The sequence below is a fragment of the Ranitomeya variabilis genome, chromosome 2 (assembly GCF_051348905.1).
Source record: "Ranitomeya variabilis isolate aRanVar5 chromosome 2, aRanVar5.hap1, whole genome shotgun sequence".
Lineage (NCBI taxonomy): Eukaryota > Metazoa > Chordata > Amphibia > Anura > Dendrobatidae > Ranitomeya > Ranitomeya variabilis.
In genome coordinates this window covers 1048013374-1048038854 of record NC_135233.1, presented here as the reverse complement: position 1 = coordinate 1048038854, position 25481 = coordinate 1048013374, and the positions used below count along the sequence as shown (strand labels likewise).

Genomic DNA, 25481 nt, shown 5'->3' with positions numbered 1-25481 from the left:
GCAACATCCCCTTCATACCTGAGATCGAAGGACTGCTCATAGGCAGACCCTTAACGATATTGATGGCTTGTCCTAAGGTTAAGCTGTACATTTTTTAAAACTAACCCATTTTCAGGGCATCTATCGGCAAGTTTTGCTATGGAATCTGATGAAGGGGTGGAGACCCTGATTCCAGCGATCTGTCACTTACAGTGCTATAAATGCTGAGCTGTGTATAACCTCGCCCACACCCCTTATTGGCTCCTTCCTATGTACAATCGGCAAGCTACCAATCGGTGTTGAGGGTGGGGTTACACATATTAACTGGACTGACCTGCACGCAACACCTAGTCCTCTAGTGATCATCTCCTGTTGATAAAACACTGATTATATTGAAACCACCAGATACCGCAATTCTGGGTAGCATCATCGAGAGATTTCCCCATTACTTGTTTGTCGTCTTCCAAAGGTAAACCCCTGTCCATATTCCTTGTTAGTGCATATGGACATCTTTGAGGGGGTGCCTAAGCAGGGACCATCCTCTGTGAGCCAGATTGGAGATCTGCTATGTATAGATCTCTACCCCCACCTTTCCTTTAGATTCATTAGAGGCTATATACATCTTTGCACAGAATGTTTATTTTATTGTTCATTTAATTCCAAAATGCAAAGTCAAGCAACTTTCTAAATAGTCTTCATTAAAAAAGTTCTACCACTTTGCTTCTGTAGAGAGTCTGTAAGTACTTTATTTTAGTCAGTACTCTTGATTCTCATATCTCTCTGCTCCCCTCCTCTCTTCTTTGACTGTTAGAGATAGCAGCAGGGAAGTGAAGAGTGTTGTACCCAGATCTCCAAAGCATGGAGAGGAGAGAAAGTGTCTACAGTGTCAAAGAGGGAAGAGAAAGTAAGCTGTCGAAGAGTAGTGAAGTGCGGTATTCCAGCTGTGCTGATATATAAACTAATGAAGACATTAGCAAGTTCGATACACACAGACCTCACATCCAACCTGTATTACTGAGAGAGGCACTCCCACATGAGAAAAATCTGATACTTGGATTAGATTGCAAATTGTGTATCAGGGAGGATGAAAATGAATGAATGTTATCAGCTCACCACCAGAAATGCCGAAAGTGAGTGATGTCAGCAGTGCTTGGAATCTCATGATGGAGAAAGATCGTAATCCAACACTGCAAAAATAGTTCAAAAACAATTAAAAAAAAAACAATAAAAAAACATTTTTAATAAACAATTGTCTCTGTGAAATAGGTAAAAAAATCCATAGACCCATATATACTGTATATATGTATGTTTTTTTTACATATTTTATAGAGACAATTGTGTATGAAAAATCGTCTTTTTAACTATGTTGCGGTGCTATTTTATTGCCTAAAGGTAATCACTAACATATGTAAAAATCATTTATTCCATGTCAAAGGTGTCCATAACCTTTATTGGGAACCTGTCACCCGATTTATGCTGCCCGAACCAAAGGCTGCATGATCCTATGGAACGTACCAGTTAGGTAATCCGTCCAGGAATCTCGGCTCTGCCCCTGGCCGGTTTCTTCCTGCATCATTCCAGGTGATTGATGATTACACTGATGGAAGAGAAACTTGTCAATCACCTAGAGGGGCACTGGGAGAAGCAGGCCACAAGCGGCACCGGACTAGTCATTTTTTTAACGCTCCGGTGCCAATTGTGGAGCCACACTCTGATTCATGTGTCCCTGGTTTGCGGAGTATGAACCAAGTGATATGTTCCCTTTAAGGAAGCACTCCTCATCCCAATAAAGCTTTTTATCCTCTAAATATATTGCGGTCACCATATTATACAGCACTGTGTACTTACAATTGCTCATTTTGCCTTTCTACCCAGCTAATTCTTCTCTTTTCCATTAGGTCTATGACATCACATGATTAAAATCCAACTAGCTGAATCCTTCTAAGCTTTATGTAGAAATAGGAGGTCAATTTCCCATCATGAGTAGCTGCAAAAGTCTCTACCAGGAGGGAGGAGGGAGCAGCTGGGTCAGGAGTTGAAGAGGGGAATGATAAATGCAGGGACAAGAGACTTCCTGTTTGTATATAGAGCAGAGAAAAGAGAACAATTAGTTTGGTAGAAAGGCAAAATGAGCAATTGTCAGTACACAGTGCTATATAATATGATGACTGCAATATATGAAGAGGATAACAACTTTGATAGGAGGAGGAGGAGGAGTGCTTCTTTAAGGACTCAGTAAGAATTCAGCACAATATTAGAAAGATGAGAACGATACATCCATGTTAGTGGCTCCTGATGGCACCATTCATGTCGGTAATGAATGGCCATCATGTATGACTGGTTGAACATTTCGGATATGGCTGTGATCCCCAAAGACCTGAAAAGGAGGTTCCACAGTGATTAAAAATAATGGATATCTTTGATTGAAAGTGAATGTGCGCTGCAGATGTGCAAGCAAAATGGTTCACACTCCGGCAGCGGCATGCTGACAGTTTCCACATAGCAATTTATTTTTTCATTCTAAATACTACACTACAAAATAATCCCGAAAGTAGATAAAAACTTCCATCAAAGTAAAGACCGATAGCTAAAGTGATGAATATAGCCAAGAAAAGCTTTCCGCATAGCATTGTGAAGGTAGCGCTCCTCGGTAGCACAATGCTCCATTGTTGTGTACACAAGGCTGAGAGCCTCTTAGCCTCGTAGTCACACTATGTATTTTTCTTCTGTAAATGCTTTTTCTCTGATTCCTTTTGCTCGTTACCTTGTGTCAGGGGGAAGCTACGTACTCTGCATACCAGAACAATTCCCAGGAAAGCTTCGCTGAAGTTCTGCTGAGGACAGGAAAACTGGCCGAAACCAAAAGTGAAGGGGAAACCTTGTTCCCGGCAACAGAAGGTAACGCTCCTGGTGCAGAATCAGTATTGTGAGGGTACAAGTATTATTATGTTTAGTTTGTTCTTTATTTTTGTATAGAATGAAAACCGCTCTTTTTGTTCGTAAAGCAAATAGGATCAAATTAATCAGTATAAATCCACCAAAAAGGGAGACCCTCGTACCAGACTGGATGTCCATTTTGGTTTATAGATGGGTGTATTGAACTAGGTGGGACCTTTTGTTGACTTTCTAGTGACTTTCATCTTCCTACGTTGAACGCAGCTCAATGGATAAAATAACTGTCTGAAATCTGTTGTAAGATCTCCGAAAGATTCTTATGTTAACTAGCATGTGTTTCATTCATATACTCCTGAAATCAAAATGATTTCACCCCTTCAGAACAAGCATCTTTAATACATAGTAGAGCCCCTCTGGCTGTTGTGACCTGCTGTAAACATGAGGCATCACCAGACACACACTTTTAGCTGCATTCCTAGTGAATCTTCATCCATTCCTCACAGGCAGTGGGTTCAGTCCACTAATTATTCCTAGGTTTGTGAGCTGCTGCAGCCGCCTACTTCAGATCCCATCAAGGATTTTCTATGGGGTGTAAGTCCCGGTGGGTGTGTCGGCCAACACAGAATATTTCAGGTTTTCTTCTGAAACCAAACCTTGATGGACTTTTAGATATGTTGGGATCATCGTACTGTTTGAAGATCAAGTTGTCCAAGCTTCTTATTCCTCATAGAAGGCAGGACGTTTTGTCCTAGGAGTTTCTGATATTTGATGTAAAATCTTACAGCATCTGAAGGGCAGGAAGGATCAAGTGTAGGGTAAGCAAAGCAATGCCAGAGCATAATCTGAGCAACCACCATTCTTCACTATAAGCATCACGAGCCAGTGCTATTTTTCGCAATAAACATTACCAATTCACCGCCATTCTCTACTATAAGCATCATTGAGCCTCCACCATTTTTCACTATAAACATCACTGAGCGACTGCCATTCTTCACTGTAAATCTCGCTGAGTCACTGCCATGCCTCACTGTAGGCATTACCGAGCCACCACCATACCTCTCTGTAGGCATGACCAAGCCAACACCTTACTTCATTTTTGGAACCATTGAGCCACTGCCATGCTTCATTGTAGGAATCATCGAGTCACTGTCATACTTGTTTGTAAGAATCGAGTTACTGCCATACTTCATTGTAGGAATCAGCAAGCCTCTGCCATACCTCATTGTAAGAATCAGCGAGCCTCTGCCATACTTCATTGTAAGAATCAGCGAGCCTCTGCCATACTACATTGGAAGAATCAGCAAGCCTCTGCCATACCTCATTGTAAGAATCAGCGAGCCTCTGCCATACTTCATTGTAAAAATCAGCGAGCCTCTGCCATACTTCATTGTAGGAATCAGCAAGCCTCTGCCATACCTCATTGTAAGAATCAGCGAGCCTCTGCCATACTTCATTGTAAGAATTAGCAAGCCTCTGCCATACTTCATTGTAGGAATCAGCAAGCCTCTGCCATGCTTCATTGTAAGAATCAGCGAGCCTCTGCCATACTTCATTGTAGGAATCAGCGAGCCTCTGCCATACTTCATTGTAGGAATCAGCAAGCCTCTGCCATACTTCATTGTAGGAATCAGCGAGCCTCTGCCATACTTCATTGTAAAAATCAGCGAGCCTCTGCCATACTTCATTGTAGGAATCAGCGAGCCTCTGCCATACTACATTGTAGGAATCAGCAAGCCTCTGCCATACCTCATTGTAAGAATCAGCGAGCCTCTGCCATACTTCATTGTAGGAATCAGCGAGCCTCTGCCATACTTCGTTGTAGGAATCAGCGAGCCTCTGCCATACTTCATTGTAGGAATCAGTGAGCCTCTGCCATACTTCATTGTAGGAATCAGAGAGCCTCTGCCATACTTCATTGTAGGAATCAGCGAGCCTCTGCCATACTTCATTGTAGGAATCAGCGAGCCTCTGCCATACTTCATTGTAGGAATCAGTGAGCCTCTGCCATACTTCATTGTAGGAATCAGTGAGCCTCTGCCATACTTCATTGTAGGAATCAGCGAGCCTCTGCCATACTTCATTGTAGGAATCAGCGAGCCTCTGCCATACTACATTGTAGGAATCAGTGAGCCTCTGCCATACTTCATTGTAGGAATCAGCGAGCCTCTGCCATACTTCATTGTAGGAATCAGCGAGCCTCTGCCATACTACATTGTAGGAATCAGCGAGCCTCTGCCATACTTCATTGTAGGAATCAGCGAGCCTCTGCCATACTTCATTGTAGGAATCAGCGAGCCTCTGCCATACTACATTGTAGGAATCAGTGAGCCTCTGCCATACTTCATTGTAGGAATCAGCGAGCCTCTGCCATACTTCGTTGTAGGAATCAGCGAGCCTCTGCTATACTTCATTGTAGGAATCAGTGAGCCTCTGCCATACTTCATTGTAGGAATCAGTGAGCCTCTGCCATACTTCATTGTAGGAATCAGCGAGCCTCTGCCATACTTCATTGTAGGAATCAGCGAGCCTCTGCCATAGTTCATTCTAGGAATCATCAAGCAAGTTGTATACTAAACATTGAAAGTAGTCATGTTCGAACTCTTAAGGCAATGTTCACATGTTGCCCTTTAGCAGTTTTTCTTTTCTGCAGCCAAAACCTGATCTTTTGGGTTGTAACAAAGCTGCAGACTGAAGAAAAGGATTTGCTGGCTTAGTTGCTCCTTTTCTTGCTGCCTTTTTATTACATTTTTTGCTGTGTTTTTCAGGATCCCAAAGTTCATCTTTGCTTCCACCTTGCAAGCATGAACAGTACAAGGTGTTAGGCCACTGATGGAAAATTATATGTGAAATCATAAATCATTTTTGAAAAAAAGGCAGTTGGATCAAATTATTTAGTGGAAAAAATATTTTATCTCTGTAAAAATTGTAACTATTTTGAACAAAAAAAAAACATACCGTATTTTCCGGCGTATAAGACGACTTTTTAACCCCCGAAAATCTTCTTAAAAGTCGGGGGTCGTCTTATACGCCGGGAATCGACTTGTACGCCGGTGTATATGGTGGGTGGGGAGGGGGAGTGATCCTGATGACGAGGGGGCGTCTCACAGGAAAGTGAGTAATCCCCATTACCTTATCCTAGCGGTGCAGCGTGGGGGTGTCAGTGCTGGGAGCGGCGGCAGCTGCTGTGTTCTGGTGCGGCGGCTCCTCTTCTGTGTGGGGCCTCTGTGCTGTGAGGTGGCGGCGGCAGCGGCGTATCTTTATCCAGTTGGGGCTCCTCCGGCATCTCCTTAGCCCTGGAGGCCCCGCCGCAACTCCATCGGTGCAATGTGGTGGCCTCCGGGAAAATGGCCGCTGCTCAGATTCAGATCTCGTGTCCCGAGATTTCGGGACGAGATCTGAATCTGAGCAGCGGCCATTTTCCCGGAGGCCACCGCATCGCACCTATTGAGCTGCCTCCGGGAAAATGGCCGCTGCATTGCACTCATGGAGTTGCGGCGGGGCCTCCAGGGCTAAGGAGATGCCGGAGGAGCCCCAACTGGATAAAGATATGCCGCCGCCACCGCCACCGCACAGCACAGAGGCCCCACACAGAAGAGGAGCCGCCGCACCAGAGCACAGCAGCCGCCGCACCAGAGCACAGCAGCCGCCGCCGCCACTCCCAGCACTGAGACCCCCACGCTGCACCGCTACGATAAGGTAATGGGGGATACTCACTTTCCTGTGAGACGCCCCCTCGTCATCAGGATCACTCCCCCCCCCCCCCCCCCCCAAAAGGCACATATTCACCGGCCCTATAAGACGACATAGGGTGTATAAGAAGACCCCCGACTTTTAAGAAGATTTTATATTTTAACTGGTAAAGTTGGGGGGTCGTCTTATACGCCCAGTCGTCTTATACGCCGGAAAATACGGTAATTGCAAATGTAAGAACAGCGGAGGGAGATGAATTGGTCTGGCATGGTTTGCCTGACACACTGCTAGGGCATTAAGCTGGTAGGACATGTTTTACCTAACACATTGGTAGGACATTGTTTACCTAACACATTGGTAGGACATTGTTTACCTAACACATTGGTAGGGCATTGAGTTGGTCGGGCATTGTTTACTTTAACAGTCTTATAGAAAATGCGAGCACTCACCATCTGTAAAATCCACTTCTTTATTATATATTGGGTTTCACATGCTGCTGTATCTGCCATTTTTTTGTACTAAAAACGCTTCAAAAACTTATAGCAATGTTTTTTTATTGTGTTTTTACTGCTTTTTTCCACTTATTGCTTTCTATGGGTGAAGAAAAGCTACAAAAATGCTGAAAGAGTTGAACCTCTTAAGTTTTCAAAAACACAGCAGATTTCCAACTCACTCAGGAAAATGAAACCAGAGCGTGCCTGAGAATTTCTGACATCTCATACCTTTGGCTGGTACTGTAGAAAGCAGCTTTTAATTTGCAGAAAAAAATGGATAAAAAATGCAGCGTGTGATCACAGCCTAAGCTGTTCACCTTTTATGATCCAAAAGCACACAAAACTTTTTTTTGTTTTTGTTTTTTTTTTTATACCCAAGAATTTTAGTGAACTGAAGGCTGAGTCCAGCTATGCATCATGTTTGCGGCAGGTCATAACGGCCAGAGGCGCTGTAGTAAAAACCAAAAGATGCTTCTAATGAAGAGGCAAAATAATTCTGAGACTGCTGTAGTCAGTAAGCGTGACATTTTGTGCTGAATTTGGAGAAACCTCTGGTTATATTTGTTGTGTTGAGATATTTACTTTGTAATACATTGAAGAAATTTTTTTTTTTACTAATTAACCTAATAAGCGACGGAGGGTGAATAATTTTGATTACATTATTCTACTTACATGTTGCAATCTAAAGACCGGTAGCTCCCACTATGTCACTTACTTGTTTGTGGGTTTATATGAGACAACATAAATCACTACCATTTCGATGTAATAACCCGCACTTACCTAAAATGTGGAAGTAATTCCAGTGTCTTGTTCTCCCCTCCGGTTACCTGCGGCACAGATAAGTAACAGCCACTCGTTGACCTCACTTGAACTTCCTCCCGTTCCCTTTGTTTTCTCGTTGTGCTTCTCCTCGTTTTCTAATAGGCATCACATGTGACCTTCCAGGTCATCGCCATCCTCTGCCAATTTATCCTTCGTTGTTAGCTGACATATGAAAGCTTGGTTCCTATAGAAGCCTTTGTTATTCCCCGACCTGGTTGTGGCCTGTATGAAATAAATCCCTGTACACCTGCCGGGGGGCGGCCTCGGGAGTGTGTGCGGGTCATGCTCCAATCTGTTACGTCAGTCTTGACATTTTCTTTAATAATCTTACCAGATGCTCCTCTTCCTAATTTCCCCATAACTGTCTGCTGCAGCCCTCGCTCTACCTGCATCATCGTAATTCCAAGTAATATTACATTCCGTGCTGTCTACTGTTAAAGAGGAATCTTCATTTTATTACTTATTTCATAAATCAATAGTACACAGGAAAAATAAGCAACCTTGTAATGTATCTGTTTAGGGAAATCTGCTTCTTTCTCTTCCCTGGTCGATCAGTCACTCTCAATTCATGGATTAAATCTTTAGTATCTGTGTTCAATGAAAACAGATTATCACATTACTGAGAGAGAGAAGATATCAGTTGGTGCCTATAAGATTCTATGGAGGAGGGAGGAGCTGGAGGCAGACACGAGCATTCTGCTGCAAGTTCTCCTGAAAGGACCATTAAAGAGGGAGGAGCTGGAGGCAGACACGGGCATTCTGCTGCAAGTTCTCCTGAAAGGACCATTATAGAGGGAGGAGCTAGAGGCAGACATGGACATTCTGCTGCAAGTTCTCCTGAAAAGACCATTATAGAGGGAGGAGCTGGAGGCAGACACGAGCATTCTGCTGCAAGTTCTCCTGAAAGGACCATTATAGAGGGAGGAGCTAGAGGCAGACACGGGCATTCTGCTGCAAGTTCTCCTAAAACGACCATTATAAAGGGAGGAACTGGAGGTGGACACAGGCATTCTGCTGCAAGTTCTCCTGAAAGGACCATTATAGAGGGAGGAGCTAGAGGCAGACACGGGCATTCTGCTGCAAGTTCTCCTAAAGGACTATTATAGAGGGAGGAGCTAGAGGCAGACACGGGCATTCTGCTGCAAGTTCTCCTGAAAGGACCATTATAGAGGGAGGAGCTAGAGGCAGACACGGGCATTCTGCTGCAAGTTCTCCTGAAAACACAGTTTATTGTACAGTTGTGGCCAAAAGTATTGACACCCGTGCAATTCTGTCAGATAATACTCACTTTCTTCCTGAAAATGATTGCAAACACAGATTCTTTGGTATTATCTTCATTTAATTTGTCTCAAATGAAAAAACACAAAAAGAATTGTCCTAAAGCCAAATTGGATATAATTCCACACCAAATATAAAAAAGGGGGTGGACAAAAGTATTAGCACTGTTCGAAAAATCATGTGATGCTTCTGTAATTTGTGTAATTAACAGCACCTGTAACTTACCTGTGGCACCTAACAGGTGTTGGCAATAACTAAATCCCTCTTGCAGCCAGTTGACATGGATTAAAGTTGACTCAACCTCTGTCCTGTGTCCTTGTGTGTACCACATTGAGCATGGAGAAAAGAAAGAAGACCCAAGAACTGTCTGAGGACTTGAGAAACCAAATTGTGAGGAAGCATGAGCAATCTCAAGGCTACAAGTCCATCTCCAAAGAGCTGAATGTTCCTGTGTCTACCATGCGCAGTGTCATCAAGAAGTTTAAAGCCCATGGTACTGTGGCTAACCTCCCTAGATTTGGACGGAAAAGAAAAGAAAAATTGACAAGAGATTTCAACGCAAGATTGTGCAGATGTTGGATAAAGAACCTCGACTAACATCCAAACAAGTTCAAGCTGCCCTGCAGTCCGAGGGTACAACAGTGTCAACCCGTGCTATCCGTCGGCATCTGAATGAAAAGGGACTGTATGGTAGGAGACCCAGGAAGACCCACTTCTTACCCCTAGACATAAAAAAGCCAGGCTGGAGTTTGCCACAACTTACCTGAAAAAGCCTAAAACGTTTTGGAAGAATGTTCTCTGATCAGATGAGACAAAAGTAGAGCTTTTTGGGCAAAGGCATCAACATAGAGTTTACAGGAGAAAAAAAGAGGCATTCAAAGAAAAGAACACGGTCCCTACAGTCAAACATGGCGGATGTTCCCTGATATTTTGGGGTTGCTTTGCTGCCTCTGGCACTGGACTGCTTGACCGTGTGCATGACATTATGAAGTCTGAAGACTACCAACAAATTTTGCAGCATAATGTAGGGCCCAGTGTGAGAAAGCTGGGTCTCCCTCAGAGGTCGTGGGTCTTCCAGCAGGACAATGACCCAAAACACTCTTCAAAAAGCACTAGAAAATGGTTTGAGAGAAAGCACTGGAGACTTCTAAGGGGGCCAGCAATGAGTCCAGACCCGAATCCCATAGAACACCTGTGGAGAGAGATCTAAAAAGGGCAGTCTGGAGAAGGCACCCTTCAAATATCAGGGACCTGGAGCAGTTTGCCAAAGAGGAATGGTCTAAAATTCCAGCAGAGCAGGGTATCGGATTGAAAAAGAAAACATTGAGGAGTATCATGGCCCTTTATGAGTCCCCTTCTGCACAGATTAAAGTTAATGGCTCTTTGTCGGATCCCTTGCATATACGACACGGCACAAGGCAGGGGTGTCCTTTATCACCCTTGCTATATGTATTGACTATGGAACATTTGGCCAACGCAATCCGTAATAACCCATCTATTAAAGGGGTGAAGGTCCTATCAGAAAAACACAAGTTGGCACTTTTTGCTGACGATGTGCTCATGTTTATTACATCCCCTAAAACCACTATTCCCAACATTTTATCGGAACTGCATTGCTTTGGTCAACTGAGTAATTTTAAAATAAATTCCCACAAATCCGAAATATTAAACATGTCTTTGCCACCCTCCTTGGTCTCTCAGCTACACTCCTTCCCGTTTAAATGGCGCTGTGACTCCCTTAGATACTTGGGTATAACCTTAACTTCTAAGACGTCACAATTATATGAGGCCAATCATAAAATAGCTCTTCGTAGAGCAGAACTTGATCTGGAGAAATGGAATAATTTACATATATCCTGGCTGGGGAGGATCAATACGATAAAAATGGACTTGTTTACCACGTCTCCTTTACTTTTTTCAGACTATTCCTATGGTCCTACCCACCTCCTTTTTCTCCAGACTCAAGACAACAATTACAAGATATATGTGGTCGGGCAGACGTCCTCGCTTGTCATATCAGTTATTAACCCCTTCATGACCCAGCCTATTTTGACCTTAATGACCTGGCCATTTTTTGCAATTTCTGACCAGTGTCCCTTTATGAGGTAATAACTCAGGAACGCTTCAACGGATCCTAGCGATTCTGAGACTGTTTTTTCGAGACATATGGGGCTTCATGTTAGTGGTAAATTTAGGTCGATAATTTCTGCGTTTATTTGTGAAAAAAACGGAAAATTGCCGAAAATTTTGAAAATTTCGCAATTTTCACATTTTTAATTTTTATTCTGTTAAACCAGAGAGTTATGTGACACAAAATAGTTAAAAAATAACATTTCCCACATGTCTACTTTACATCAGCACAATTTTGGAAAGAAAATTTTTTTTTTGCTAGGAAGTTATAAGGGTTAGAATTTGACCAGTGATTTCTCATTTTTACAACAAAATTTACAAAACCATTTTTTTTAGGGACCACCTCACATTTGAAGTCAGTTTGAGGGTTCTATATGGCTGAAAATACCCAAAAGTGACACCATTCTAAAAACTGCACCCCTCAAGGTGCTCAAAACCACATTCAAGAAGTTTATTAACCCTTCAGGTGTTTCACAGCAGCAGAAGCAACATGGAAGGAAAAAATGAACATTTAACTTTTTAGTCACAAAACTGATCTTTTAGCAACAGTTTTTTATTTTCCCAAGGGTAAAAGGAGAAACTGGACCACGAACGTTGTTGTACAATTTGTCCTGAGTACGCTGATACCTAATATGTGGGGGTAAACCACTGTTTGGGCGCACGGCAGGGCTTGGAAGGGAATGAGCGCCATTTGACTTTTTGAATGAAAAATTGGCTCCAATCTTTAGCGGACACCATGTCGCATTTGGAGAGCCCCCCGTGTGCCTAAACATTGGAACTCCCCCACAAGTGACCCCATTTTGGAAACTAGACACCCCAAGGAACTTATCTAGATGCATAGTGAGCACTTTAAACCCTCAGGTGCTTCACAAATTGATCCGTAAAAATGAAAAAGTACTTTTTTTTCACACAAAAAATTCTTTTTGCCTCAATTTTTTCATTTTCTCATGGGCAACAGGATAAAATGGATCCTATAATTTGTTGGGCAATTTCTTCTGATTAAGCCGATACCTCACATGTGGGGGTAAACCACTGTTTGGGCGCACGGCAAGGCTCGGAAGGGAAGGCGCGCCTTTTGACTTTTTGAATGGAAAATTAGCTCCAATCGTTAGCGGACACCATGTCGCGTTTGGAGAGCCCCTGTGTGCCTAAACATTGGAGCTCCCCCACAAGTGACCCCATTTTGGAAACTAGACCGCCCAAGGAACTTATCTAGATGCATAGTGAGCACTTTAAACCCCCAGGTGCTTCACAGAAGTTTATAACGCAGAGACATGAAAATAAAAAATAATTTTTCTTTCCTCAAAAATGATTTTTTAGCCCGGAATTTTTTATTTTCCCAAGGGTAACAGGAGAAATTGGACCCCAAATATTGTTGTCCAGTTTGTCCTGAGTACGCTGATACCCCATATGTGGGGGTAAACCACTGTTTGGCCACACGTCGGGGTTCGGAAGGGAAGTAGTGACGTTTTGAAATGCGGACTTTGATGGAATGCTCTGCGGGCATCACGTTGCGTTTACAGAGCCCCTGATGTGCCTAAACAGTAGAAACCCCCCACAAGTGACCCCATTTTGGAAACTAGACCCCCAAAGGAACTTATCTAGATGTGTGGTGAGCACTTTGAATCCCCAAGTGCTTCACAGAAGTTTATAACGCAGAGCCGTGAAAATAAAAAATAATTTTTCTTTCCTCAAAAATAATTTTTTAGCCCGTAATTTTTTATTTTCCCAAGGGTTACAGGAGAAATTGGACCCCAAAAGTTGTTGTCCAGTTTCTCCTGAGTACGCTGGTACCCCATATGTGGGGGTAAACCACTGTTTGGGCACACGTCGGTACTCTGAAGGGAGAGAGCACCATTTGACTTTTTCAACGCAAGATTGACTGGAATTAATGGTGGCGCCATGTCGCGTTTGGAGACCCCCTGATGTGCCTAAACAGTGGAAACCCCTCAATTCTAACTCCACCACTAACCCCAACACACCCCTAATCCCAACCCTAACCACAACCCTAACCCCAACACACCCCTAACCCTAGTCTTAACCCTAATTCCAACCCTAACCCTAAGGCTATGTGGCCACGTTGCGAATTTGTGTGTGGGTTTTTCGCACCGTTTTTGAAAAATCTGCAGGTAAAACGCACTGCGCTTTACCTGCACATTTACCGTGGATTTCCAGTGTTTTTTGTGTGGATTTCACCTGCGGATTCCTATTATGGAGCAGGTGTAAAACGCTGCGGAATCCGCACAAAGAATTGACATGCTGCGGAAAATACAACGCAGCGTTTCCACGCTGTATTTTCCGCACCATGGGCACAGCGGATTTGGTTTTCCATAGGTTTACGTGGTACTGTAAACGTGATGGAAAACTGCTACGAATCCGCAGCGACCAATTCGCTGTGGATCCGCAGCTAAATCCGCACCATGTGCACATAGCCTAATTCTAACCCTAATTGCAACCCTAACCCTAATTCTAACCCTAATTCTAACCCTAGCCCGAAGTGCAGCCCTAGCCCGAAGTGCAGCCCTAGCCCTACCCCTAATGGAAAAACAAAAATAAATATAATTTCTGTATTTTATTATTGTCCCTACCTATGGGGGTGATAAAGGGGGGGGGTTATTTACTATTTTTTTTATTTTGATCGCTGTGATAGAACCTATCACAGCGATGAAAATGTACCTGAAAGAATCTGCCGGCCGGCAGATTCGGCGGGCGCACTGCGCATGCGCCCGCCATTTTGGAAGATGGCGGCGCCCATGGAGAAGACTGAGGACACCGGGAGGGACATCGGAGCTCGGTAAGTATGGGGGTGTGCGATCGGAGCACGACGGGGGGGGGGCTTATCGGAGCACGGGGGGAGCAGACAGGAGGACGGGGGAGCGGACAGGACGACGGAGGGGAGCATGGGACATGACAGGACGGAGAGGAGGAGATCGTGGGGGTGGGGCAGATCGGGGTCTCCAGCCGTGGCAGATGCTATTGCAGCATCGGCCATGGGTGGATTGTAATATTTCACCAATTTTCATAGGTGAAATATTACAGATTGCTCTGATTGTCTGTTTCACTTTCAACAGCCAATCAGAGCGATCGTAGCCACAGGGGGGCGAAGCCACCCCCCCTGGGCTGAAGTACCACTCCCCCTGTCCCTGTAGGTCGGGTGAAATTGGAGTTAACCCCTTGTTGGAAGGAGAGAGGTTCGTATGAGCACATCTGGTGGTCTTGTCCACCCATTAGAGGTTTTTGGGAGGCTGTTTTTGATCTCCACAACAAATTATCCCTCCATAGGGTTCGACCTACAATGGAGATGGCTCTGCTGTCTATTTGTGATCTCTCCATAGCCAAGTTTAAGAGAAGCCTTCTTAGACATTTCTTGACGGCTGCACGTAATCTAATACCCCGCTATTGGAAACAATCAATTCCCCCCTCAAAATCTGAATTAGTAGCAGAATTAAACCATCTCCTTCGTATGGAACAATTGGTTAGTCAGGATACGGGAACTTCAGGTATTAAACCTATGGACTCCTTGGATAGTGTTTAGAGAGACTGAGGCGCTAAATACCTGGCTTGGTTAAATTACTAAATGTGCTACTGGTGCCCTCATGCATTTATATTCCAGGTGATGGAACAACTATGCTTTAATACTAATTAACAGTTGAATTGGTTGAGATACCGGAAATCATACCCTCCCTCCCTTCCCCATCTCTTTTCCCCTTTCTTCCTTCTCTCTATTCACTTTATTTCTTTATTTCTTTTTTTCTCTACTAATTATAAAGTTGGTTTAAATTAAGTTTGCATAATGAAACACTCTGGTTGCCCTTACCCCAGCATTATATAATTTGGATCGACAGAATGGGCTTTGGAGATTTGGACTTGTGGCGACCATAAAACCCATTATCTACAGTACTATACCACTTCATAGCCAATGGGAGGACGTCATGGGTCCGACTTCTAGAAATTGATTGTTTTCAGATTCCCTTTGGAAAGGTTACCAGAGTAGTATTCTCCATATTTAAGGTGACAAAGAAATTATCCCACAGGTTGATTTAGGAAACTTTATTATATTTTCCTGAATTACAGTTTTTGAAAGTGTCAAAAGGTACTTGATATGTTTCTGTTTGTTATTATTCTAACTGCAATGCATTATTTTATGTAACTTCTTTCAATAAACTTGATTTACACAATATTCCAGCAGAGCATTGTAAGAAACTCATTGATGGTTACGGGAAGCGGTTGGTCGCAGTTATTTTGGCTAAAGGTTGTGCAACCAAGTATTAGGCTGAGGGTGCCAATACTTTTCTCTGGCCCATTTTTGGAGTTTTGTCTGAAATGATCAATGTTTTGCTTTTTGCTTCATTCTCTTTTGTGTTTTTTCATTTAAGACAAATTAAATGAAGATAATAATGCCAAAGAAGTTGTGTTTGCAATCATTTTCAGGAAGAAACTGAGTATTATCTGACAGAATTGCAGGGGGTGTCAATACTTTTGGCCACAAGTGTATAATAATAACATACAAAAAAAAAAATGCTGTCTGTTGCCACCACTAGAGGGAACTGGTATATGTAATGCATACGTTATCACTTTTTCCTTGTTTTTTCTTTATTCTTCTTTTTTTCTTCTTCCCTCTTCCTTTTTTTCCTTCTTTTTTTCTTTTTCCTTGTCCCTTTTTTCTACTTCCTTTTTTCTTCTCCTTTTTTTTTTCTTTTTCCTACTACTTTTTTTTCCTTTTTTATTTTTCCTTTTTTCTACTTCCTTCTCCTTTTTATTTTTTTCCTTTTACTTCTTCTTACAAACTAATATATGCTCAGGGGTGAAAATATAACAGCTTACCAAAAGAGAAGCCCCTCTTATAAAAAATAACCTTTATTATTAAATCTATGATAAATTAGAGAAAATCCCCCTCAGTGAAAGTGCTGCTATGTCACAACAAGCTCACTCAGCCGATGTGTGGAAATGAGTGGCCTGTCCCTATATATCAGCTCGGTCTGAGCGCCTACCTAGGTGCGGAGGTTGGCACCCTGAGAAACACGAGACTGGCACCCCCGCTCGTGCGATGGCTGTCCCTGCATTCCTATTAAACCCTATAAGACCGAAAGTAAGATACAGACGGCCTGTATTGACTATATGATGCACTACTAGATTGATAACAATGTGCACATAATAACTAGTAAGAGGGTAAGATGTACATATGTAAAATAGAAGAGACCGTGCATTCAATCTAGATCACTCCTAACTGATACAATTGGGGTTATAGATAAATATCTAGGGACCATAACAGCACTTCACTATAAAAACAATCCCACCTTCTCAATTTTCAGGGATTAAATAGGTGCTGACATATAATGACTCTAATAGATATTCCAGCAACAATACTGCATGGCATTGATAAACCAAATGAATAACCATAGCCACAAATGGCGATGCATAACACACAACTGCAATTTGTTAGATAATACACTGAGAGCACAAAGGGAACAGTTCCCCAAACAAACTGTACTTGCTGCTCCAGTGCGGCATTGCATGCATACTTTTCCTTTTGTGAAATTCCACTTTCCCCGATGATGTCTGATGTTTGTTGTTGTTTTCAGCTTTTTGAAAAGTAAAATCTGGCAGAATATAACTGGGCCATTATATGCAACAATATAGAAATCCTCAAATCTGCATATACTGGTCTGTTCTGTTGTTCTCACCAACTCTCCCTCTGGCTATTTTCTGTACATAATGCCATGGTAGCACATTTAGGTCATGGAAGGTGTTCACAGTAGCACCAACAACTTGTGGGCTGATGTTATCGTGTTGATAATCAGCTCCTGGAACATTTTTGAGAATTGTCCATGCCTCTGGTTCCACCACCAAGTCAATGCATCACCGTGCTGTTGGTGTACCTGTCATGAAGACTAGATTAGATTGACTCGCATACATTATGCCATACCACACCATAGTCCTAGGAGTCGGACCAGTGCGCTGTTCCCTCCTGAAGCCCTCTTCAGGATGTTTCCCACGTGTTGTCTTGATCAATCTTTGGCCATCATTGCGTCCAAGACAACATCAGGACTAATCCCTGAAGAGGATAGACGTCCATTCCAGCATCCATTATCATATTGCTGTGCACCATGGCAACCTTTGGGAACGGTATCGTGAGGTCAACTGTCAGTATGTAGCTGGACGTCTTGCTCATAGCTCAATGTCGGGCGAAAGTAAGGGGATGAAGAAGTGAAGAAACATATATAGTAGAGTTCATACTCAAGTGTCTGTGGGCAAACACTACCACCCGCTGATCAAATAAAGAGAAAGTGAAAGCAAAAAGAACTGTATGAACCTAAGGGGGAAGCCCAGGAATGCAAAGAAGGTAGTCAGTCTACGCTTGTACCTGTATCAGTATGGATGTGCGGAGCAGTGGACTCTGCTTTCAGCCGCCATTACCATTGACTAATCGAGAGGGAAGAATCGAATATCCAGCTTCGGGAGAAGGATTGAGAGACAAAATCTGGGTGACCTGAGACCAGGCCTCTGGGATCCGAACTTAGTGGGGCCAAGCCAGGCGGGGTTGAGGAAGATGACCAGGCCACAGAATGGGACGTTCGTGTGAGCTGTTACTTTCAGCGCAGACGTACGGTACAGAGAGAGGGCCGAGTCTGTGATTCAGGGAACGAAGACTGCAGTGTGACAAGCGAGCGCACTTTGTACCAAGAAACTCATCTATCTGGGACTTGAGGCCTAGCGGGAAATGTCAGTGATCCCCGTTATGTCTTTTGTGATTTTTGAAGTGGCAAAAAGAAAGATAATGGTTACTGGCTCAATCGTGGAACAAGTGTTACGGCCATTTCTCTAAAGTGTCTTAGGAGCCATTTTTCAAGTCCGCAACGCCAGGATGCATTTTGCTGGTGCTACTGTGATCAGCCTGCAGGGCCTAAACATGCTCCCACGGCCTGCAGCCAGTCTCGCACATATGGGACATCATTGGTCGACAAGTAGATAGCAGCTGCCAACAGTGGATCTTGATGATTCGCACAAGTGCATTCAGCCTGGCAGAACATAAGTGCAGGGATTTCTGCCTGTGGTGCTCATCCATACTGAGTAAAACAAGAAAACCTTGTTTCCATTTTTTCATCATTATCATGTCTATCCATAATTCCATGGCTTTTCCTTATTGTTGCTGCGGTTTCAATGTTAAGGAGTGTATGCAGATAGACATACGCTTTGTACTTAATAATTGAGTTCTCTCTGAGCCAGCAGAGTATGTCAGTGAGGCTTCTCTGATGTGTTCTCCATTCTGGACGGGGCACCAATGATCTAAACCGCGGACAAAACAGTTGTCTAAGGGGTTTCCACTGTGGTCCGAAGACATGAATAATGGAGGCCGATGCTGTGTATACCATAAATTATGTATGCTCCTATCCACTGAAGACATTTTGACAAATTTATTTTTCTCCAAATTGACGTCAGCCGGAGTCCTGGCTCTTACTGGTGGCTCTGGACCTGATTATCTCTCCCGAGATCTGACATCCTCACTTTACCCAGGACGGCGGCTCCCCGGGATTAGCTGCACACAATACGAGGTTTAGTTCTAGAATACATATTCCGGCAGTCATTTTGTTTATACGCGATCTGACTGTACAGATCTAGAGCTCTTATCACATTAAGGTGTTTTTTTTTACCTTGTTTCTTTCTTTCTTTCTTTCTTGTTACCGGCTAGTCTCTCCTCTGCAGTTAATGAGGTTTGCGTGTTGCTTTGTGCACATGGAATGGGGAAGGGTGGCGTTGAAAAGATGCTCATCGAGGATAACACCTGTTCCTCCTTTTGTTTGAGACGTGAATGGCAATCTTACCGCAGTGCATAAAAGCACAATGGGTATTTTTTTTTATACTCATTAAAATGTCTTTTTTTCTTCTAAGCTCAAGTTTCCAGGGTATAAATAATCTAAAGACCCTGTGTCTGTGCCCAAAGCTTTCTTGACACCCTTTTTTTATTTGTCTCCAAGCCTTTCAGGTAGCTTATAATTTCTATTTTTTGTCCAGAGGGTTTATATCCATGACCATATTACCAGTTATATGGAGTCAGCACCAAAACACCCCTGTAGGACCACACTACACCTCTGTATGCCTCCGATGTCTCACGGCGGCATATATCATTTTCTTCATATGGAAACCTACAGATATATGTTTGTCCCTTTGGATGTTGTATTAGAGCACATTCGCATAGGAGAATCTATATATATATGAGGCATCGTGATTACCCACTAATCCCGCTCCCTGCACAGTAGCTCCGCCACCACATCACCACACACAACCCGCCCCCCAACACATCACCACACATATTCCCGCCCCCCACCCCATTACCACACAATCCCGCCCCCCAACACATCACCACACATAATCCCGCCCCCCACCCCATTACCACACACAATCCCGCCCCCCCACCCCATTACCACACACAATCCCGCCCCCCCACCCCATTACCACACACAATCCCGCCCCCCACCCCATTACCACACACAATACCGCCCCCCCACCCCATTACCACACACAAACCCGCCCCCCCACCCCATTACCACACACAATCCCGCCCCCCCACCCCATTACCACACACAATCCCGCCCCCCCACCCCATTACCACACACAATCCCGCCCCCCCACCCCATTACCACACACAATCCCGCCCCCCCACCCCATTACCACACACAATCCCGCCCCCCCACCCCATTACCACACACAATCCCGCCCCCCCACCCCATTACCACACACAATCCCGCCCCCCCCCACCCCATTACCACACACAATCCCGCCCCCCCACCCCATTACCACACACAATCCCGCCCCCCCACCCCATTACCACACACAATCCCGCCCCCCCACCCCATTACCACACACAATCCCGCCCCCCCACCCCATTACCACACACAATCCCGCCCCCCCACCCCATTACCACACACAATCCCGCCCCCCCCACCCCATTACCACACACAATCCCGCCCCCCCACCCCCATTACCGCACACAATCCCGCCCCCCCACCCCATTACCGCACACAATCCCGCCCCCCCACCCCATTACCGCACACAATCCCGCCCCCCACCACATCACCGCACACAATCCCGCCCCCCCCACCCCATTACCACACACAATCCCGCCCCCCCACCCCATTACCGCACACAATCCCGCCCCCCACCACATCACCGCACACAATCCCGCCCCCCCACCCCATTACCACACACAATCCCGCCCCCCCACCCCATTACCACACACAATCCCGCCCCCCCACCCCATTACCACACACAATCCCGCCCCCCCACCCCATTACCACACACAATCCCGCCCCCCCACCCCATTACCACACACAATCCCGCCCCCCCACCCCATTACCACACACAATCCCGCCCCCCCACCCCATTACCACACACAATCCCGCCCCCCCCCACCCCATTACCACACACAATCCCGCCCCCCCACCCCATTACCACACACAATCCCGCCCCCCCACCCCCATTACCACACACAATCCCGCCCCCCCACCCCATTACCGCACACAATCCCGCCCCCCACCACATCACCGCACACAATCCCGCCCCCCCCACCCCATTACCACACACAATCCCGCCCCCCCACCCCATTACCGCACACAATCCCGCCCCCCACCACATCACCGCACACAATCCCGCCCCCCACCACATCACCGCACACAATCCCGCCCCCACCAATTTATGTTTCGTTATGAAATTTCTTTAGATGATGGACTGAATAAATAACGCACATCTTACTGAATCCAGTTTGTTTTTGATTTTACACTGTGAATAAAATGTATTTTTAGTATTATTCTGATTTTTAATGATTATTATTATTAACTTCATTTTAAGTTAATTTACCACCTGAGTAAGCGCTATTGAATGTTGTCATTATTTACTTTAGTTTAATCACCAGCAGCGTTAATTAGATAGCAATGAGCGTGCCGAGCGTTAGCTGGCTGGAAACAGCTAGTATCTCCATATTGTGGCAACATGCGGATTTGCATTCTGCATGATGATACAGAGCCAGTAGGACACTGTGCACATTTAGTCTTAGAGGTATTCCCATCTCCAAGATCGTAACCCAATATGTAGGAGGTGTAGTAATAATAATAATAATAATAATATTAGCAAATACCTCCAAGTAGAAATGTAGTATAGTTCTCATGATTCACTAGGTCACTTACCCCATGTACAGGGCATTGCTGTAGCTTAGGTATCCATGGTTACAACCACTCATATATGGACAATTAGTTGTTAGCGTTTGTAACCATAGATACCTAAGCTACTGCAATGCCCTGCACATGGGGTAAACAGCATAGTGAATCATGAGAACTATGCCACATTTCTAATTTTAGTACTACATATATGATTTTAGAGATGGCAATATCTCTTTAATGTACATTAACCTCAAAATGCATGATTCTCTTCATGAACGTAAAGAAGTCCTGCAGAGATCACAGAAGTAATCTCCTCCTAATCAGTTCCATCTTTGACTGTAGCCTGGCAGGAGCCTTATCCCTTAGCCCGAGTCCTAGTACAGTAATTAGCCCGAGTCCTAGTACCGGTCATCTTTTATCCTAAAGGGCAGAGGGGGGAGGCTCCTGCTTCAGCAAGTTGTCTTAGGCTAAGTTCACACTGCGTTAGCAGCAGCCCGTTCAGCACATACGCTAACGGGCTGCTGCTAGCGCAAGTGCCGACGTTTGCATCCCGCTAGCGCAGATAGAGCTCTGGTAGCTCTATCTCCACTAGCAGTGATGGACCCGGAAACGCTGCAGCCCGCGTCTCGGGTCCGTCACTCAATGACGGCACATCGCTAGCGCATGCCCATTGTGGGTGTGCGCTAGCGATGCGTCCGACATTGGAGTCAATGGCGGTGTTAACGGACTACGTTACACCGTGTTATGCCGCAGTGTAACGTAGTCCGTTAAACGGGTCACACTAACGCAGTGTGAACCCAGCTTTACTGTCAAACATAGGACAATGAGGAGGATGAAGGGGAGACATGGCTGTGCTCAACAAACAAAAAGAAAAGGAGAAAACTAAGTAAAGAAGTCCAGGAATTTTTTTCTTTATTTTTGACGTATTTTCAATGTTTAATGTTGTTTTGTACAAGTCTGCAGTGTAGAGAGGTAGCCTCTTGTAGAGCAGGTAGAAATGTGCAGGTTTACCATTTAAATGATGGTATTCCCAGTTACAGGCGAGATTTAGCCATCAAAGATGACGGAGTTTACAGTCACTTTTCTGTTTTAAAAAATTCCAAAACCCTATTCCACTGGTAATACAATGACAGTCCTGGTACATCCAAGAAATGTCATTTTTCCATGTTTACAGATTCAGCCTTGGCTTTTTGTAATATTTTTCTAGTTAAGTATTAATAACTTATTCTGCAGCATTTTACACAGTTTATCGAGATTTCACATGCTTATAACTAGAGCCACTTTCATAAGAAGTGAGAAGAAAACCCGTAAAAACCATGTAGGAGAGTAGAAACTCCATGCAGATTTTGTCCTTGGTTGGACTTGAATCTTGGATCCCTGCAAGGCAACGATGTTAGCACGAGATGCAGGGTTGAATGTCCTCTATTACTGTCTGTAAGCGGCCATCCCGAGCTGAGGAGCGACAAGTTATCGAGTTCTTGTGTGGTTTTTTTATGGGATTATTTTGCAGGAAGTCCTGAGTCCTGTTAATTTGCCCATAGCTAGGAGAATAGCTATGGGCAAATCAACAATGAAGTCACTGGACAGGGTCTTCAAATCGAGGAACATCTTACTGGCGACTAAGACACGGCTGGCACATAGTCTGGTCTTTTCTGTGGTAACATGTGGATGCAAAACCTGACCGATAAAGAAACAAGACAGAAGAAGAATCAGTGCTTTCAAAATGTGGTGCTGGAGAAGGATGTTATCAATACCATGGATGGAAAGAAGAACAAAAAAATCCATTTTGGAGTAAATCAAGTCAAACATGTCACTCAAAGCAAGGATCACCAAGCTATGACTTGACTACTTTAGACATCATACAAAGAGAGCAATCGCTGGAAAAGGACATCATGGTCAGAAGAATAGAAGAAACAAGGAGAAGACGAAAACCAAAAAGTCGATTTCTTGATACTATCAAGAAATCGAGAAAGAAGACCCTGGTGGACCTATCTAGGCCTGTATAAGAGCGATCTTCCCACAGAGCATTCATCCATCAAATCCCCATGGCTCGAGAGCTTGCTGAAAGCCGATTATTATTGATTAAGTCCTGAATAATCCCTGATGCAATGCTCACCCCACTTTACAAAATTTCTGTGTGGAAATTCTCCAGAAACTCGTACATACCTATAAGCTATTGATATTAGCAGCTTTTATCACCTAGCATTCTGAGCATAGGCTTAATGCAAATTTAACAAGGCTTTTTTATACATTGATGCTTTATGAAGTGTTTGTGGGGAGGCTTATGGGAATGCGGTCCTATATGAATTACACATGTTGTTCTGCTGTCCGCTGATAAATAGCTCTTAATGCGTTATGCTGGTTTAACATTAATATTTAAAGCCTCTGTATTGTGCTCGCGGGATGACTCCGCAGTCCTCGCCATTTATCACTGACACTCGCGCTGTCGCCAAACTTCACTACATGGTTATAGCTGAGTCAGTTCTCGCGCTTTTACATCGATCATCTCCCCACGTTGTACAGTTGCAATATGGGGTGTTTATTGGTGACAATGCAGTAAAAGTCCACAGGGACGTAAAACAAGATGAACTAGCTCACCCCCTCTTGGGCTTCCTCCATCCTCGGCACAGAAGTTGCTTCTTGTTGCGCGATGAATGTAGACCAATAAATAATTACGTAAGATCGAGCCGTTTTGAGTTCTTCATCATCTTTGTTTCCACATATTAAAATCCAGAGTACAGTCCCCAAATAGGAATTTTAGCAACACGTTTTGGATGTATTCCGGTCTTTAGTCATGGTACTACATGGTAAAAGTGGACAGGACACAGTCCAGAAGATCATGACATGGTGGATTCTTGGAATCTATGAGGAGCAGTAACTACTATTGGCAGAACACTTAACACCTAGACCAGAGTATGATTTGGCTAGATGAGCGAAGCTTGGCTTATCTAGGCAATAATGGACCCTGCAGCCCCGGGAACTGCAGCCAGGCATGGCATGGAATGGCTGAAGGTACATTTGTTGCATGTTAAAAGGGTAAACTGATGCCCGTTATAGCCTCAGCTGCGCTTTCTGTGAGTGCTAGCACCAAATGCCATTGCTTGGTTATCCCTTCTCACATCCGCTCCTCGCTCTTCATCCTTTGGTCCATCCTTCTGCATCTTCCCCCCCATGTTCGTGGTTCATTGAGCTCCAGGTCCCTTACTGTTTTTTTCTCTGCTCTCCTTTGGCCATATTCACCGACCATGGTGTTACCCTCCCGATTCAGACCGCGCTCTCGGCCAGTTGAGGTCCAGTCATAGGTGAATGCACATAATTTTACTAATGCAGAAAGGGGCTCAGATGAAATAATGTGAACAAAAGTCCCTCTTTATTTCTTAATTTGATTTGTGTTTCTTTTTATTAATGTACTGTAATAAACATAGCAGGGACTCGCTGTCCCCACGTCAAGTACTGAGTCCATAGCTGCTTCAGTCTTTGTTTACTGGCTGCAGCAGTCACATCAAGACTAAATCACCGCTGCAGCAAGTCCCTGAGCTCAACGGCTCATGCCCTATACATCTCCACTGCAGCCAATCAATGAGCTCTGTGCCTTCTGCCGTATACTTCACCACTGCAGCCAATCGCTGAGCTCAGCAGCTTTTGCTCCCTATATAATCACTGCTGCTAAAGTGCAGACCGGGGCACTGGCAGAGAGCTAGCATTGAACCCTGGAAGGGTGATTACCTGTTTTATTTGTTACTTTATCTGAATGAAAGCATTTGGGGACCACTTTTGTTAGTGAACAACCCCTTTAACGTTGGATGCAACAGTTGTCTTGTAGCTGCTCTATAACTGATGCAAGTGAGCCTGGCTCACACAAGCATATTGTACGTCTATATACCTTCTGTAATAAATGGACTTTATGCCCGGAATGACCACGGTCTGCTGACCCCATCTTACAATCTCATGGACTCGTATGAGGCTATAAGTTAAGTTGGGAAACTCGCCAGACCAGGTGTTATATGGACCATCAAACACGCTCATGTGAACCTGGCCT

The 25481-nt window shown here is 44.3% G+C and overlaps 1 protein-coding gene across 2 annotated transcripts in view; it reads left to right on the top strand.

The window, feature by feature from the left end:
• Positions 1-25481, top strand: part of NBAS (NBAS subunit of NRZ tethering complex) — a 670356-nt gene that overhangs the window by 362877 nt on the left and 281998 nt on the right. For both annotated transcript variants that reach the window (XM_077291450.1, XM_077291451.1), the window contains exon 38: positions 2754-2877. In XM_077291450.1, the coding sequence (XP_077147565.1) occupies positions 2754-2877 (124 nt within the window). The remainder of the gene's footprint in view (positions 1-2753; positions 2878-25481) is intronic.